The following is an 18,116-nucleotide window of genomic DNA, read 5'->3' as shown; positions in this document are numbered from 1 at the left end:
TATGGAGAGTTTGTCATTTGTTCACCTGACTGGTTTGGTAATTCTCAGAGAAATGTTTGGGGTTATTATATAATCCAGTCTTCCTAAACTTCTTCCTGTGGCAAAAAATAATCTGATTTTTGGTGAGAATATACCATACATATTTATAACTTGGTGACTAGGAGTCTGTTTTGCAGCACAAATGAATAGAGAAAGCTCTTAGGTAATTTCATGGTTTTTTTGTATTTTTCTATTGAAATAAGTAGGACCAATTTATCAAGCAATGAGAAAGACCTGGTTTGCACACATCGATAAAACCTGGTTTAGCATTGCAAGGCTGAACTGCAATGAACCCTGGGATCAGTTGAAACTTTCTATTTCCACTTTCCAAATTCAGTTATTCAGGGCTTGGCAATTTATAATTCCAATTGCAATTATGCAATGATTTAGCCTAATACTCTAATATTAGCTGAAGAAAAATTAATAAAACATATTGAAGATTTTATTTCCATGAAGCATACCTAAAACTAACTACAGATTATTTAGTCTAACATAGAAACAAAGACTTTGGCTACTCTATATAATTCCAAAGAAATAACATTTTGCATTATATTTCAATGCAGGCATATGATAAAATGCAAATTGCTTTAAAGTCTTGCCTTTCTGTTGAAAGTTTCACTCCCTATCTTAAAAAGGCGCTGTAAATCTAACCCTGAAGTTAGAAGCCCTGACATCAAGGAAGCCAAACCATAACCAGATTTCCATTCAGAATCTAATAATCCTAACCTTAACCCTAAATGCATTGCCATCCGTAACACTAATCACCACCCTAATCTAAACCTAAACCTAACTGGATATCTATCTTTACCCCCATCCTAAACCTAAACCTCACCCTAACTGAATTTCCATCTCTAACACTAATCCTAAACATATCCCCAAGCACCCAATCCTAACCATAATGCAAACCCTAACACTAAACTTAATGTTAACCCTACCCTTAATTGGATTTCCACCCTAAATCTTCCCCATACTGGATTGCCATTCTAACCCTAACCCTAATCCAAACCGGATTTCTAACCCTAATCCTAACTTGATTTCTATTCCTATCCAGAAGGATTAGAGTCACTAGCAGCCTCTTAAGCATAATGAGGCTCTACAAAGCTACTAGTGACATTTTTACTCTCCGAGTTCATGGATGCCTAAACCTAACCCTGTGAGTTTCAATCCATGTTATTGTACCTTTTATAAAGAAGCAAAAATAAGGGTGATTAGAAATGAGAATTTTCTTTTACACTCCAAATTCACAATCGGCTAATCTTAACCTTTTCTAATTCCAAATGGAATTAGAATTGTTAGTGGCCTCTTAAGCATATTAAGGCTTCTGAAACTACTGTTTTAAGGATGTTCCAAGTTCATGAATGCCTAACCCCAAACCAAAGTGCACCTTCATCCCAATAAGATTTTATTGTACATTTTATAATGAAGTGAAAATAAGAGGGATTGGAAATATGAGGCCTCTTAAGCATAGCAAGTCTCTGAATCAACTCATCATGGTTTTACACTCCAAGCTCACAGTGGATTAACCCAAACCTTTTCTGGATCCCATCACTAATCCTAATCCTAACAGTAACCAGAACATTAACCCTAAACCAGGAGTGAAATGCCCCCGGTTCGGACCAGATCGGCTGATCTGGTACCGATCGTGGTGGGTGGTTCGGAGAACTGGTAGCGATGGCGACATGAAGCTCCACCCACCCTCCCAGTCATCGTTACTTCCTACTTTTACTTCCGGAGAACCGGTAGTAAAAAAATGCTTAAAAAGTAAAAAAAAAAAAAAAAAAGTTCCGATGATCAGCTGAGCGATGCCTGATGGTCGGAACCTTTTTTTTTTTTTAGTTTTTAAGCATTATTTTACTACTGGTTCCGGAGAAACAAAGCGTTCGGCTGCTCCCCCTTTTCACTCACCCCGAGCTTCCTGCTGCAGATTTTCATGTCTTGCTTCACGCGCCCAGGATTGTCGCCCTCATCTTCTTCTTCCTCCTCCTCTCCATCTTCCAAGTGGAAAAACGCCAGGAGCAAGTGCAAAAAGAAACACTTGCTTGCTCCTGGCGTTTTTCCATTTGGAAGAAGCTTTTGTACCTGTGAAGGCAAGTCTGTCTTCCTGCACTGCTCGTTAAAAACCTCACCAGTGTGCACCTACCGCTGTGTGCACGGCTTGTGTGTGTGTGTGTGTGTGTGTGTGTGTGTGTGTGTGTGTGTACGTCAGGCATGGGCTGCTGACGCAAGGAGTCAAAGGAGCAAAGACACACACACACTCAAGCACACAGGCTTTAAAAGACCTTTAGAACGACCCAGGCTCCTTCTGTTTGGCCTCCAAGTTTACGTGGCAAGGAAAAGAAAGGCTGCGCATACGCGTTCCCCAAGTTCCATGCCATGACCTGCCTTTCCCTACCTCAGGCCCAGATCATGTGTGCCAGGCTGATCCTATATTCTGGGCTGCGGGAGGCGGGGAAAGTGATGGCAGGAGAGAGGAAGAAGTTGCTATGAGCGTAGGACAGAGTGGCAGGCAGAAAAAAGTGGGAGGGGCGCTTTGGTAGCCTAGGAATCAGTCCCTCTATCAACTCTTGTTAATTATGAACCAGTAATCAATCGCCTCTTCCCCTGCAATGAGGGCATGGTCGCTCACATCCCACGCACACAATCACCCCTCCTTAGAAGCCACCCACCACAATCTTCGCTTTCCCTTCCTCTCGCTCCCCCTCATGGGTGAACTTCAGGTGACCAACTGTGGCTTTGACACATAAGCAGTTCAGCCTGCTGATATTTGGAGGAGTCATTTCCCCCCCCCCCCGCCTCCGCACTGACATTCAATGCAGCCTCGCTTCGCCCCTCCCTCGCTGCGCCCAGAGGATCATTGTCGGCAGGACAACTCTCCGGTGCAGCACAGTTCCGTGATGGCGGGAGAGCCCAAGTAAGGTCTACCCCCACCACCACTGCTGCCTGCCTTCGCCAGGCCCGGCCATGCCTCCACAGAGCCCGCGGCGCTTTCCCTTCAGCCTAGGCGGTGGCAAGGGTGGATGCAGCCCCAGCCAAGGCATCCCTGGCCGAGCGATCGCTGCGCCTCCGCAGCAACAGGAGTGCCAGGGCCGCCTTGCCCACCTTCGTCACCTCCATGCACTACGCATGGAAGGGGCCATCGCCGCCACTCTCGCCACCCTCCCATCCTGTCTGGCTGCAGAGTGCAGACATCCGCCTGCCCAAAGCAACTCCGCCGCCGTTTGCTTTCGTTTCGCTGTTGGTAACATTTATGCATCTGCGAGGCCCTGCTCATTCATTTTATTGGCCTGAAAGAGAAGATGTTTGCCCCCTATAGAGCACAGCAAGTTGTACAAGATGGCTAAGTTTTGTTTCTCTCAACAAAATATTGCCAGAGATATTATGTCTCAAAGTTGCTGAAATCTCAGAGTCATATTGTCAAAGGCTGCGGTATGGGATCATACAAATAACTATATCTCCGCAAGTATTGCATCGGCAAACATAACACTTTACCAATGTTCATTGGGGACGTGTGTGCATGTTCACACCAAATTTCATCAAAATCTGTGATGGTCGACCTGGGAGCCCCAGACCACTTGACATGGAATGATCCAAATATCAAATACCATTCTGTTGTAATAAAACCATAGGCAACTTTTGGATGACTGCCAATTTAATTTAAGGTTGTTTTTTTTAAAAAAAAGTTAAAAGGAATATGAAAGAGCCAGTTTGTTGAAATAATTAAGGCACCAGGCTAGAATCCTGGAAACTGTTCTAGTCATACCTTTGACACAAAGCCAGTTGGGCAACTTTGGACCTGTTACTGTCACTCAGGTTTCCACACAGCCCTCTCCTAGAAAGGCGGCCAAAGCAAACTATTGCAAAATCTGGCCAAGAAAACTTCAAGGAGTGGTTCAGGCAATTGCCAGGAATCCATGCTGATTTGGAGAGCCTCATTGTGCTGAAGAGACCTCTCACAATTTGAATCCCTATTATCTTAGTTTCCTCATAAATTACATGGAAAATCCCCATTGGGATGAAAATCCAGTCAGGGTTAAGGTTAGAAATCAAGTTAGGCTTAGAGTTTGGCATAGCAATCCAGTTAGATTTGAATTTAGGGCTTGGGTTAGAGTATAGATTAGGATTAAGGTTAGGGTTACACTTTATGTTAAGAGTTTGGATTAGGGCTAGCATTAGGGTTACGTGTTGCATTCAGTTTAGGGCAGGGGTGAAATGTAAAAATGTTTGCTACCGGTTCTGTGGGCATGGCTTGATGGATGTGGCTTGGTGACCATATGACCGGGTAGGCATGGCCAACTTGACATCACTCACTGTTAGAGCCAGCACATTTTGAAGTACATTGTGCCCTTCTGAAGCCCCCAACGCTTTGAGTTTCCCTCCGCCACCCAAGCGAACATTGGAGCCTTCTCTTGCCCCACTCTCCATCCTGGAGGGCCACACATCCCTCCTTGCCAATCATACAAACCGCCCGCCGTTTCTGCAAAGGCAGAGTGTCCATCCGTCCCCCCATGTAGGGCGATTCAAAGAGGGGATCAGGCAGCCTTCCACCCATGCCTCCCGTACTGGCTCCACGGGGCTTGGGGCAGCCCACCCAGCCACTTGCCTGCCAGCACCTCTTTGGGAACCACGGGGAGCGGGCCAGGGTCGGCCGCACCACCGCGGAGCCCGCGGAGCTTTCCCTTTGGCCTGGATGGTGGCGCGGGCAGATGCAGCCCTAGCTGAGGCCGCCCTAGCCGAGCAATCACCACACCTCTGCAACAGGCGCGCCGGGGCCGCCTTGCCTGCATTTGTTGCCTTCCTGTGCTGCATGTGGAAGGGGCCGTCGCCACCGCACTCGCCACCCTCCCATCCCATCTGGCTGCAGAGTGCAGACATCCTGGCTTGAGCAGCCAAACGTTTAGTCGCGCCACGAACTCCATCACATAGTGATTTGGTGAAACAAAATCACATGGTGAAACATTCACGGACTTAAATATATATACGTTCCGAAAGAAGAAATTGAAGAAAGCAGGATGCTGCAAGAAGAAAGATGGAAAGTTAGCAGCACAATAGCTGGCACAAGAGGTCATCACCAGTTTGTGCCAGTTGATTCAAATTCAATTTCTGTCAGCAAAATTTCAAATGACACGATTAACTTTGTGGCGAAAATGTCCAATACCGTCAATCCGAATTTAAAATTGGCTGACCTATTTCCTAGTTGTTATGTTGCCTGCATTTATGACAAAAAATGGTGGGTAGGTAACATCGTGGAAATTTCGATCGAACAAAATGATGCGTTGGTAACATTTATGCATCCGCGAGGCCCTGCTCATTCATTTTATTGGCCTGAAAGACAAGATGTTTGTTGGGTTCCAGAACCACATCTTATTTGTGTGCTTCCAGCGCCTTCAGTTACATTGTCAGGTCGACAGTATCAATTCCCAGAAGCAATGCTAAAGAATGCGGTGCGTAAATTCAATAATAAGCGATCATTGGAATTTGGCAGTTCATACGAACAGTATGGACTTCAACTTGGAAACCATATAAGATACCCACTTTAGGCTTCAGAACCTAGGATAAGCTGCCCAATTGCCACCTTGGGAACCGGACAGATACCCACACAAGGCTTTCGAACCTCGAGGAAGAAACCAAACTACAGGCTTGGGATCCTGAACCAAGAAAACCACCCATGGCTGGTATTGCATGGCTATCAGGTGTGCCCCCTATGGTGATGGGGTTGCTGGGTCCAGTGCCTGAACTGGTAGTGACAATTTCACCATGGACCAATGCAATATAATAGTAGTAATGATGTCTATATAAAACAAACAAGACAAAACAATAGAATGCCTGTGACGCTGCCACAGCAACTTCCTCCACTTTGTCCCTATTTTTAAGGCTTTATACATCAGCAATGAAACACCAACTCTACTTTTTTAGGGGGGTTGAAACATGCTCTTTCTAATGAGAATGATTTAACAGTTCCCAGGTGGGTATTTTTTTGTAAAAATGGGACTGAAAATACCCCCTTTTTGGCATTTTTTCACAAACCGACTTTATGAACTATTGGAAAGCAGTAGTAGAATGAAATTTTATATTTGACAACCTTGTGTTGCTACGTTATTACGCACAAGGTTTCACGTTTCTCATACCTTTCCTTCTAGAGATATAAGAAGCCAAACTTTACCCTTTTTTCGCGCCACAGTCATTTTTGGCCAACTTTGCTCCCTATTATCTAGATGGAGATCCCTCATGAGAATTTTATTATTTTGTTTAATAGAGCACAAGAAGTTGTACAAGACGGCCACATTTTGTTTCTCTCAACAAAATATTGCCGGAGATATTATGTCTCAGAAGTTGCTGAAATCTCAGTGTCATACTGTAGAAGGCTGCGGTATGGGATCATAAAATTGACTATATCTCAGCAAGTATTGCATCGGCAAACATAACACTTTATCAATGTTCATTGGGGATGTATGTGCATGTTCACATCAAATTTCATCAAAATCCATGATGGTCGACCTGGGCACTTTCCTGAAATCAGACCACTTGACATGGAATGACCCATTTTTCAATTTTTGTGTGGAGTGAAAAATAAATAAATAGAAAACATATAGTTTTTCTTTCTTTTTTTATTTGTTGAAATTAATAGAAAAATAAAACTTAATAAAATCACAATGATAAATTTAAAATTGCTTATCTCTATATATAAAAAGGCAGAATTCAATACATGTTCATTTGATTCCATATGCTGTTCAATATATTTGATTCCTGGTTTGTACTTGCTGCTTCCAAAACTTTGTGTTTTGTCAGTGACATTTTCTCTTAAACAATCATTTATATGCATGTCATGATTGATAGGTTAGCAATTTGTCTCACAAAGTAACCCTGTCAGAAGGCACTTTCTAAAGTAACAAAACAATTGACAAATATACACTGCCAACAGTATATTCAATTATGTCTGGGATCTCTTAACATTCGTATTTATGGAGCTAGTAAGGCCACATGCTGAGCATGAGGAGGAAGAGGGAAAAACAACAGTGCTGAAAATCTGTTAACTTTATTACCAATTACTGTGGTCCCAAATTGCTTATAAGACAACTTCAATTTTTTTGCTGACACAAGAAATCCCTCCCCCAGTTCTACTCATTACTGAACTGTGTAAAAAACAAAAGCATTTTGAAAGTTGCAAGATTCAGAAGGTTACACAGTTGAGACGTCCCACCCAGATAAAAAGATTTCTTTGCACTGAAACATTTTGGAGATGGCTATACAGGTAGTCCTCAACTTGTGACCACAATTGAGCCCAAATTTCTGTTGCTAAGCAAAACATTTGTTAAGTGAGTTTTGTCCCATTTTATGACTTTTCTTGCCCCAATTAAGCAAATCACTGCAGTTGTTAAGTAACATGGTTGGTAAGTGAATCAGGTTTTCCCATCGAGTTTGCTTGTCAGAAAGTCGCAAAAGGCAATGACATAACTCTGGGACACTTCAACCGTCACAAATATGAATCAGTTGCCAAGCACCTGAATTTTAATCATGTGACCATGGGGATGCTGCAATGGCGCAAATGTGAAAAATGGTCATGTCACTTTTTTCAGTGCTGTTGTACCTTTGAACGGTCACTAAATGAACTGTTTTAAATTGAGGACTACCTGTAGGTACACAGCCCATCAGCAGTCTGAAAAAGATATTCTTTGGCACACAAGTTGAAATGAGTGGCAGTCCTAGATTGTAATAAGCTACAAACAAATATGCACAGGTAGTCCTTGACTTATGACATTTGGAACCAGAACTTTTGCTGCTAAGCAATGTGGTCACTGAGTCACACCAAATTTTACAACCTTTTTTTGCTAGTAATTAAACAAATATTTAAGTAATGGTGATCATGTGACCACAGAATGTGGCAACCATTATAAATCCAAACTGGTAGGCAAGCATCCAAATTTTGATCCCATGACTGCAGAGAAGCTGCAACGCTTTCTAAGTGCAAAGAACAGCAAATTAAGTCATTTTTCAGCGCCATTGAACCTGAAACTATTACTAAACAAATGGTCATAAATTGAGGATTATCTGCCTTATCTGTAAAGCCTTGATACTGCTAGGACTGCATATGCAGAGTGGGTAAAGAGAGAAAACAGGGGCACTTTACCAAGATAAAAATAAGAGGAATCCAAGTCTCTAAAGTTTAATGGTAAGAAAGTATGAAATAATAAAAATTTGAACCATGAAAAATAGAATTCAGGATTCCCTGCAAATGAACAATCTGGGGCCTCTTAACTGACACAAGACTTCCAATTCACGATGGTCATGCAGCGAACATATATTTAGGGTGGTCTTTCCCCTAATCCATTTATTTACATATATTCAGTGTGAGCTTTTTCCTACAGATAAATAAGATTCAAATGTTCTACACAATCCCTAGAAGCTGGTACCCATTAGTGCATTTGTAAAATCATCAAAGTGCAATCAACTGAATTTTCCACTTTATTCTCCATACACATAGTGTACATGTTTCCAGATCAGACTTTTCGATTAAATGCACATTCCATTTTCCAACAACATTTACCAATCCAATTAACATTTAATTAAAAGAATTTTTGTTGCATTTTACATAAAAACATGTATCAAAATGAAAAATATAAGCAGGGGAAAAAAACATAATTTGGTAATAAGCTTCTGGTGTTTTGTTTTGTTTTTCCAAGCATATAAATGTCCTTGGACAAGCAAATCCCTATATTGACAGAGATGCTATGAAAGCTATGAAATAGGAACATGTTAGGAATGCTAGTTATATACTAATACACATCTGCATATATACACATACACTTTATAGCAGCTTATAACCCAAGTATGCAGACACAAATACATGTGCACAGTTTATCCTGATTATTTGCAGATTTCATATTTACAATTTCACCTACGCACTGAAATGTATACGTAATGCCAAATACTCATGGCAGTTTTGCAGTCATTTGGAGACATGCTCAGAGCAGTGAAAAATGTGAGTCGCCTGACATGCATGTTCCCACTGAGGCTGATAAAGTGATACTTTGCCTTTTTATTTCATTTCCCATACTATAAAAGTACTTTGCATTTCCCCTAGAAGCAATGATTCAATAGTTAGTAAATCAGCATTTATTACTTTTAGAATGTAACTTCTGTGAATAACAAGAATTGACTGCACATACATATATGCAAGTATGTGAACATACACAGACACACAACACATACCTACAGGTAGTCCTTGACTTACAACCATTTGTTCAGCAACCATTCAAAGTTACAACAGCACTGAATAAAGGCATTTGTGAGCCCAACCGAAGTTACAGATATTGCACTGGCCCTGCAGACACCTGGCAGCCTACAATGACTGCAGGGGCATTGTAACGGCAACTACCAACCTATCTCCCTCTAATTGGCATTTTCTACAGGGTAGCTGCTTTGTACACCACTGTGTATTCAGCCCTTTGTTTATGAGGGGTGGCTGTTTTGTGCTGTGCTCTTGCAACTTCCCAGGCATTTTGCAGTTGTGGCTTCCAGGGGCGGCTACAGCTTCTTTCTTTGGGCTTGCATTGCCCTACAGCAACACCCAATTCACCCACTGCCTGTTCATAGCCTCCTAGGGCCTCCATTAACCCAAAGTCCCCCCATGCTCCTTGTGAATCAGTCCACCTAACCACCCATGAGATTGCTTAATGACCACAACTTGGAGTGCCACAATTACAGTGGTTAACTGAAGCAGTCACATGACATATCACTTGACAACCACTTTGACATTCTGGTCCCAATTGTGCTTGTAAGTCGAGCCTACCTGGACATACAACATAAAGACTCAAATTCATCACATTTCTTCCCAAGCAAATTGAAGGAGCATTTAATCAAATGAAAGGCTGCTTTGTAATAGCCAAGTTGCATCAAAAGTAAGGGAGCTTTTGCAAAAATAAAGGTTTGTTCCAAGTTCAGATGCCTCTCTTAAGATCAAGGCTTTCTATTCTATACTGTACGATAAAACAGTGAAATAAATAGGCTATATAAATATCAAGGAATTCTCGGTTGAAGGCAGAAGAAATTAAATTATGCTTTTATTCCCACTGAAATTAATAGCGTAATTCAGCCACAGAGGGCTTAAATCCTATTTTAAAGTGATTAAAAAAGGCTTCGAATGAATCCAGCTAATGTTTCAAATGAACAATTAAAAGCCACTAGGACAATTACTCAGGCAGTAAAATTACTGATACCATTTCTACTTTTCCATTGGAAATCTTTCACTACAAAAATATCCAGCATGGGCATTAATTAAATAAATAGCAATCATTAGAAATATTTAGAAACATTTAGGAAACAAACTTTTGTCTGCAGTTAGATGGCTCTAACAACATGTAAGAGATTGCACTTTCTATTTGTCAAGCTACATTGCCCTTGTTTTGAAAAAACAAAAAGTGTTACTTTTAGAGAATCACTAACCATTTTAATGTAATGTAACAGAATAACAATCCTAAAGAGCAGAGCAGTCTTCTCTATTAAAAACATGGGAAGATCAGTTCAGTTTAAATAATGCAGTGAAAATAAAGAAAGGGAAATATTTAATGACCATTAGTCATACTGTGAACATTTGCTCTGTGAAAGAAGTTGTCATCTTTAAACTTCTGGTGTTCTGGCAAATCTAGTAGATTTTTAGCTTCGTCAATGTCATGTTGAATAGCAGTTATAAGTGCATCTGTAGAGGAAAAAATAAAACATTAACTACTTCTAAAGCAGGGGTAGGTATTTGATTTTCTCAAGGGGCCACATGACAAACTGGGATTGCTGCGGAAGGTCACAGCGCTGCCCAGTGATGCCACTGCCCATCCCCCAAGGCTGCCGCTGCCATCCCCATTGCCCCAACATTGTTATTGTCTCACCCATCATGGGCCAGACTTAAATCACCTGTGAATCACTAAAATTCCGAAGTATATAATATTGATAAATGCCTGATTCAAGATGAAATATTTAAAGCATCTGCTGTCTACAAGTTTCTTTCATACCTAAACTGAGTGAGTTATAGTCTGAGAGTGCCTCTATGTATGTTGCTTTTTCTATCGATAAAAGGTGAGAATTGAGGAAATAGTTAAAAGAATTCAAAACAATGTAGCTTTCAATTATAGTTTGCGTAACTCATACTTTGCCAAAGAGGAAGTAGAAACAGAGCAAGGAAAAAGTCATGAGTCTATAATGTCAAAACACGACATTACTGAATTATAAACACAATTTATATATTTTCTCCAGGAAGTCAAGATGGATTTTGTGAAGTAGACTGGGCTGAGAAATGTAAGCTTCCAGCATTACATTGCCAGTAGACTGGAGCTTCTTGTTCCTAGTACAATGCAATTTATCACTCACACTGAGATTTATGTTAGGTAGTGTTTTTACACCCAGATAATTGCAATTTTCCATACTTTTCTGCTTCTATGTAATGTGCACCATAGGCATATGTTGCAAATGCAAATTTTCTTCAGAAAGAAAATGTTTCTGATCTACAATTTCACCCAAACCAATATAGGTATAAACGTTCGTTCACATTCTTTGCCTCAGCAACCTAAATTTTAAGAACTCCTGTTGTATAGTAATGATACTAAATTCCTGTTCTTATTAGTAGGCACTATCATGTGTCAAACAAATACTCAAATACTCAAGACTTACCTAAAGAATCAAAGTTCTGTTCTGGTCTTATATAACCAACAATGATTATGCTGAGCACTTCCCCATAAAAGTCTTCCTTGAAGGTGTGAATGATGTGTGTTTCCTAAAAACAATTGTTTATGTATATATTAAAGCACTGAAATAAAGACATACTTATTTTTACAAGTTTTAAATATGAGTAAAACCAAAACAACTATTTATTTCTATACAGAATACAGATAGTTCTTGCTTAATGACCATTCAACCACTGTTCCAGGTTAGGACAGCACTGAGCATATTATATGGCTGGTCCTCAAAGTTCTTGCTGTTGCATGCGATCCTGTGGTCCCATTATCAAAATCTGGATGCTTTGTAGCCTGCCCACATTTTGCAGGAGCCTTTACAAGAGGCAGGTTAGGGCAAGAACAAGCAGAGTGTGTGAATAGGTTCTGCCAGTGCTGGGCTCGCCTCCAACCCATTGCTGGCCCTGAAGGTTGGCTCTCCAGTACTGCTCCTAATGTGAGCTGTAAAGCATGCGTTGCACTTCCAAGAAGCCCTCATCCTCCATTTTCTTTATTTCCGCAACTACCCTGAACAACCTCTTCCTCACAGCCTCCACCTTTGCCCAGGGAGCTACAATCTGTCTCATCTTGCCCACTGATGGAGCACCCCATGACTCACTTCCGCACCGCAAGGCAGAGAAAGCTCCCCTGCCCTGCTGCACACGTCCCAGGACTGCAACTTGCCGGCAGCAAGAAGTGAAGACAGCAAAGATTAGCAGGGGATGACAGGGATAAACAGAAGAGTGCAAGGTGTCCAAAAGAGCAGAGATTGGGGGGTGGGGGTGGGGAGATAAATGGATGAAAGGAGTTAAAACAAAGGTGAGTGCAGGAGAAGTGTGAGCTCCTGGACTAACAATCACACAGCCCTTGCCTAAATATCACAACTGGAACCTCTGAAACTGCCATTGGTAAGCGCTGTGATCATATGATGTTTTGCATAACAACTGTTTCACTTAGGAAAGGAAATTCCATTTCCAATTAGGATCATTAAGCAAGAACTACCTGTACAGATAGTCCTCGACTTACAACAGTTCATTTAGTGACCATTCAAAGTTACAACAGCACTGAAAGTGATTTAGGGCTGTTTTTCACACTTATGACTGTTGCAGCATCCCCATAGTCAGGTGAGCAAAATTCAGACACTTGGCAACTGACTCATATTTATGACGGTCGCAGAGTCATGTGACCACCCTTTGTGACCTTCTCACAAGCAAAGTCAATGGGGAAGCTGGATTCACTTAACAACCGTGTTACTAACTTAACAACTGCAGTGATTCATTTAACAACTGTGGCAAGAAAGGTCGTATTCACCTAATGTTTCATTTAGCATCAGAAATTTTGGATTCAATTGTGATCATAAGTCGGAGGTTACCTGATAATATTTCTGTTACAAAAATCTCAATTATACAATATGTAAAATATTAACATTCTATAGAATAAAGGAATTAGTATATTCCGTATTGAATAAGTTTTTGATAATGAATTCACTTTATTGAAAGTTTACTCACAATGGTCAAGAATAAGTGTCATTAAACAAATCCTGGTAAATGTTTATATTAATGGTAAGTAAAAGTTCCTGCAAAAACTGTCAAAAAATAAATTTATATTGATCAGGTCCTGAGCTAGTTTTAAGATATTAACACACAACATACTCACCACTGATTTCTTAACATTCTTGTAATACGGATTCCAACCTATACTCAAAACCACTTTATGCACATCTCCAGTTCCAACACAACCCCATCCATAGTATATGCCAGTAGAGATATCAGATGGGAAACTATCAACCGCTTCTTCGGAAAAGTTAGCTGAAAAACAAAACATTTATATGGACCATTAAAATAACCCATAGCACGTGCAAAAAGAGCAGGCAGAAAAGTCTTAGATCAACACATACACTTATATTAATAATATCTTACTATGATCCAGGTGAGGTTGACTGTAGCTTAGGGTAGTCTAAATATATCTAAGGTAAGTTACACTAATGTTTAGGCCACTCTTCAAATACAGACATGCACACACACTCAACAAGAAGGCCAGGCTGCATTTGAACTTCCAGGAACTTTTGTTGTTTTGCAATTTGGTAATTTACATATGTATTTATCTTGGTTAGAAAAAAAAACCCAGTGCCAAGCCTATAACATAATGAAGGTATGTTACCTAACACAACCACATCTTGTAACATGACTTGTGTTACATTAGCTCTTTTAAAGCAAAAGGAGTGGAAAGTTCATGAATGTGCCCATGTTCGTCATATAACTGCATCTAAGTAGTCCATTACCATTTAGGACTACCAACTGAGAATTAGGAACATTATAGTGAGCAGTTTCAAACCAGGATTGTTAAAAACCTACGTGCTACTACCGCTTTCCATTAGATGTGGAAGCCAGATTCTAAATAATCACAAAATATCCCTTATGGAAATGGTTTTAATCCAAACAATTGGAGTGATTCTGTTGCTTGGGGAGGAATTTAGGTAAGGTAATTGGGACAATGGAATACCAGAAAGTATGAGGGTTGTAAGCAGTGGTGGGTTGCCCCCGGTTTGGACCGGTTTGCAAGAACCAGTAGTAAAACCGGTGGGAGGAGGCCCCACCCACTGCCCCGGATGTCATCATCAGCAATCTGCACATGCGCAGAAACAAGGTGCACGAGCGAAGCAAGCGAGCAAGAGTGATCCCATTGCAAACCTGTGGTAAAGGTAAGTAGAACCCATCCCTGGTTTTAAGTTACCTTGGGAGCCCACAATACCTCTTCTTAGTCTGTGGCAAATTAGACCGGTTTGGTGTAGCGATTAAGGTGCCGGCCTAGAAACCAGGAGACTGTGAGTTCTAGTCTCATTTTAAGCAGAAGGCCGGTGGCTCTCTTTCAGCCCAACCCACTTCACAGGGTTGTTGTAAGGAAAGAAGAGGAGGAGAGAGTTCACCACTTTGAGTTACAGATAGTCCTCGACTTATGACAATTGAGCCCAACATTTACGTTCTGTTGCCCCATTTCTTGCTACAGTTGTTAAGTGAGTCACTGCAGTCGATCAGTTAGTAACTTGGTTGTTAAGTGAATCCGGCTTCCCCGTTGACTTTGCCCTTCAGAAGGCTGCAAAAGGGGATCCCACGACTCCCTTGGATGTTGCAACCATCATTAAGTATGAACCAATTGCCAAGCATCTGAATTTTGATCGCGGGGACGCCGCAAAGGTCGTCTCTGCGAAAAACAGTCATGTATTTTCTTTTCCCCCAGTCCAGTTGTACTTTGAGCGGCCACTATGTGAACTGGTGTTAAATCGAGGACTACCTGTATTTATAAAGTAATCACTGTGGGATAAAAAAAAAATCAAATAAAAAATGAAGTCGTTTTGTACTCTGGCCAAAAATAAAAACCCCACAAGCGCTATCTACAGGAAGGGGCTGAGCTGGACTTTGAACGGGATTTCATATTACCAGACCCAAAAAAAAAACCCACAAGCCCAGCTCCGCTTATACTACAGCAGGGGTCTCTAACCTTGTCCACTTTAAGACTTGGGGACTTCAACTCCCAGAATTCCTCAGCCAGCAAAGCTGGCTGAGGAATTCTGGGAATTGAAGTCCCCAAGTCTTAAAGTGGACAAGGTTGGATACCCGAGCAAAAAGAGAGCGGAAAGCCTCCCCCCACTAAAAAAACCCGCCCCGTTGGTCGCCAGAAGAACCCGGCAGGGACGTCGAAGAGAAGGAAGTGCCGCCACCCGTCCTTCCTCCCGACTCCCCGGGAGCGGCGCCCGGTCCCCCCCCCAGCGCTCACCTGTGCGGATGCCCAGCTCCTTGGAGCCCCGCCCGAAGCCTCGCACCACCTCTCCGCGGCAGAAGTACGGCAGGTTCTTCATGGCGACGGAGCTAAGGCAGCCGCGGGACGGAAAGCGGAGGAGCCGGCGGCTCAAGGCTTGGTGCGCCGCCGGTCCCCGCGACGAGAAGCCCGGCTGACCCGAAACGCTCCAGCCGCTTCTCGTCTGAGCGGCGAAGCACGTGACCACGCACGATTGTAGAAGAGAACTGCCGGTGCGGAAGAGGCGGGGCATCGTGTTGCGTCACAGAACTGGGGGTGAGGAGGAGGAGGAAGAAGAAAGAAACGCAAGAACGTTCTAGCAAGCACGCTCGGCTCTTTTCCCCTTCTTGCGAAAGGGGGTTCCGAGTACGAGAGTACGTCAACCGCCGGTGGGTGGAGCCGCCGCAGTTCCGCCCTCTTGCGCGAGAAAAAGAGATTGGCCAAGGAAATGCCCCCGCCAGCGCGCCTGCGCCTTGGCGTTCTTCGGCGGCCGTGAGGGCTTTTGAAAGTCGTCGGTGGAGGATGACGGCGCGAGGGGAGCGGGATGGGGGGGGTTCCGATCTGGTTCTTCCAGAGGAGCCCTTCACGTTCCGCGAAACGGTTGGCGGGTCTAGAGGCTGGTCCCGGCTTTACGAAAGAAAGACACCGGCTTGTTTTAGGGGTTCTCGAGACGGTCGAGGAATATGTGTGAACCACCCCATGAAGGAAACAAAGGACTTCGTTGCAGTTTAGGGCTTTGAGAGACATAAAAAAAAAAAGCTTCGTTTTAATTTGGGTTTTGGTAATTCAACTATAATCTGTATATCACGAGGAGTCTCGGGTATTATACAGCAGAGGTCTTCAAACTTGGCAGCTTTAAGACTTTGTGGACTTCAACTCCCAGAATTCTGTTCTACAACATAGCTGGCTGGAGAATTCTGGGAGTTGAAGTCCACAAAGTCTTAAAGCTGCCAAGGTTGAAGACCTCTGTCCGACAGCCTTGCGCCGGAGTCAGTCCGCACTATCGAATAGACTGCTTTATTTTGCCGGCAGACCTCAACAGATTTTAAAAATATCACCCTCTCTCTCCTTCCTTGGATCACAATGAGCGTTTCAAACTTTAATTCACATGTGTCAGGGCATTGATTAATCCCATTCTGCTTTTGGGATAATCGCACCTGATTACGAGGGGAGGATCGAGACCTTTCCTTGCAAGTATACTTTAAGAAAACAAAACCCGAAGATATTTCTTCTAAGAAAACTCATTTGTTATAAAGAAAATAAAACACCTCACTAACACCAACATCAACGTTCTCATGAGAACTGTTAATGAAAGCAACCTAGGGGAGAAAAATCAGTTTTGGGAAAGCTGGGAAAAGCGCTGAAGGTTGCTGGATTCAACCTTGAAAAAAATTACAAGGCGTTTCATTCAATACATGCATGCCCACAATGCACAGTCTTAGTCACTGAAATTGACTCCCACTTTCGAAAAGTAATAATGGGTGGTTCCCAAACTGGGTGGTCACCAGATGTGTGACACCAGTTAACACTTATCTCAGCAAGCTGGAAGAGCACGCTGGGTGGAGATCAGTGGTGGGTTTCAAATTTTTTTACTACAGGTTCTGAGGATGTGGCTTGGTGGGTGTGGTGTGGCAGAGAAAGGATACTGTAAAATCTCCATTCCACTCCACTCCAATCCAGGGGAAGGTTACTGCAAAATCCCTATTTCCTCCAATCAGCTGGAACTTGGGAGGCAGATAATAGATGGGGGTGGGGCCTGTCAGAATTTGGTTCTCCAGAACTGATCAGAACCTGCTGAAAGCCACCTCTGGTGGAGATGATAGGAATTTTGTAGGGTAAATGGGCAGAAGACTAACTGAGCACATGCATGAACACCAACTAGCAGAAGACAATGAAAAATCCTTAATACACGGAGAACCAGAGTTTCAACTGGGAAACTGACCATTCTAGGCCAAGTCAAATGCAAAAAGCTAGAGAATTCCTAGAAGCTTGGCGCTCAGATAAATCAAGTCATCAATAGATGCATAGATAGAACACATTGACAAACCATTCGAAACAGACAATAAAAAAGCCAAGAAAGAAGTCCAGAACACAACGTCTCCAGCAGCCTACATCCAGATAACCAAGGATTAACACTAAAGGAACAATCAAGCAGAACAATATCCTAGTTGAGGCACTACCAAGAAAAAAACCTCACCAGCACTAGCAGAGCAAATATACAGAAGTATATGAAGAGGGAGCAAACCCCATGCTCAGTAGCTCTAATTATGTTACTTAGTCAAATATTGAAATATATGCAAGTAAACTAAACCCCCAAACCCCATAACTAAATAAAGTTAAAATAATCCAGTACAAATAACAAATAACAAATTCTAAAACACACATACATATAGTATATGGGCTTGAATTAACATTCAAGTAAACATTTAGAGAAAAAGCTGAGCAGATGACCACCCAGATTGGATCATCTCAAGAATCTTCCATGCACCTAAGATTCCTGAACTGTTTCCAGGCAGTTAAGATAACAGGATAAGAGGAAAATACCACTTCCTTTACACAGAACATGTAAAGTTTCAGGCTTGTTTC

At 42.2% G+C, this 18,116-nt stretch overlaps 1 protein-coding gene across 1 annotated transcript; it reads right to left on the bottom strand.

The window, feature by feature from the left end:
• Positions 1 to 6,626: 6,626 nt before the first annotated feature.
• On the bottom strand, positions 6,627 to 15,942 carry RFK (riboflavin kinase). The gene is made up of 4 exons (XM_034410212.3): positions 15,510 to 15,942; positions 13,392 to 13,543; positions 11,695 to 11,797; positions 6,627 to 10,732 (listed from the first exon to the last, which is right to left on the bottom strand). Exons 1-4 carry the CDS (start codon positions 15,781 to 15,783, stop codon positions 10,599 to 10,601), a joined length of 663 nt encoding a protein of 220 aa, XP_034266103.2. The 5' UTR covers positions 15,784 to 15,942; the 3' UTR covers positions 6,627 to 10,598.
• Positions 15,943 to 18,116: the final 2,174 nt, after the last annotated feature.

This window comes from Pantherophis guttatus, chromosome 2 (assembly GCF_059756535.1).
Source record: "Pantherophis guttatus breed Tessera chromosome 2, ASM5975653v1, whole genome shotgun sequence".
Taxonomy (NCBI): Eukaryota; Metazoa; Chordata; class Lepidosauria; order Squamata; family Colubridae; genus Pantherophis; species Pantherophis guttatus.
Note: the sequence above shows the minus strand (reverse complement) of the source record. Positions and strands in the feature narration are given on the sequence as shown.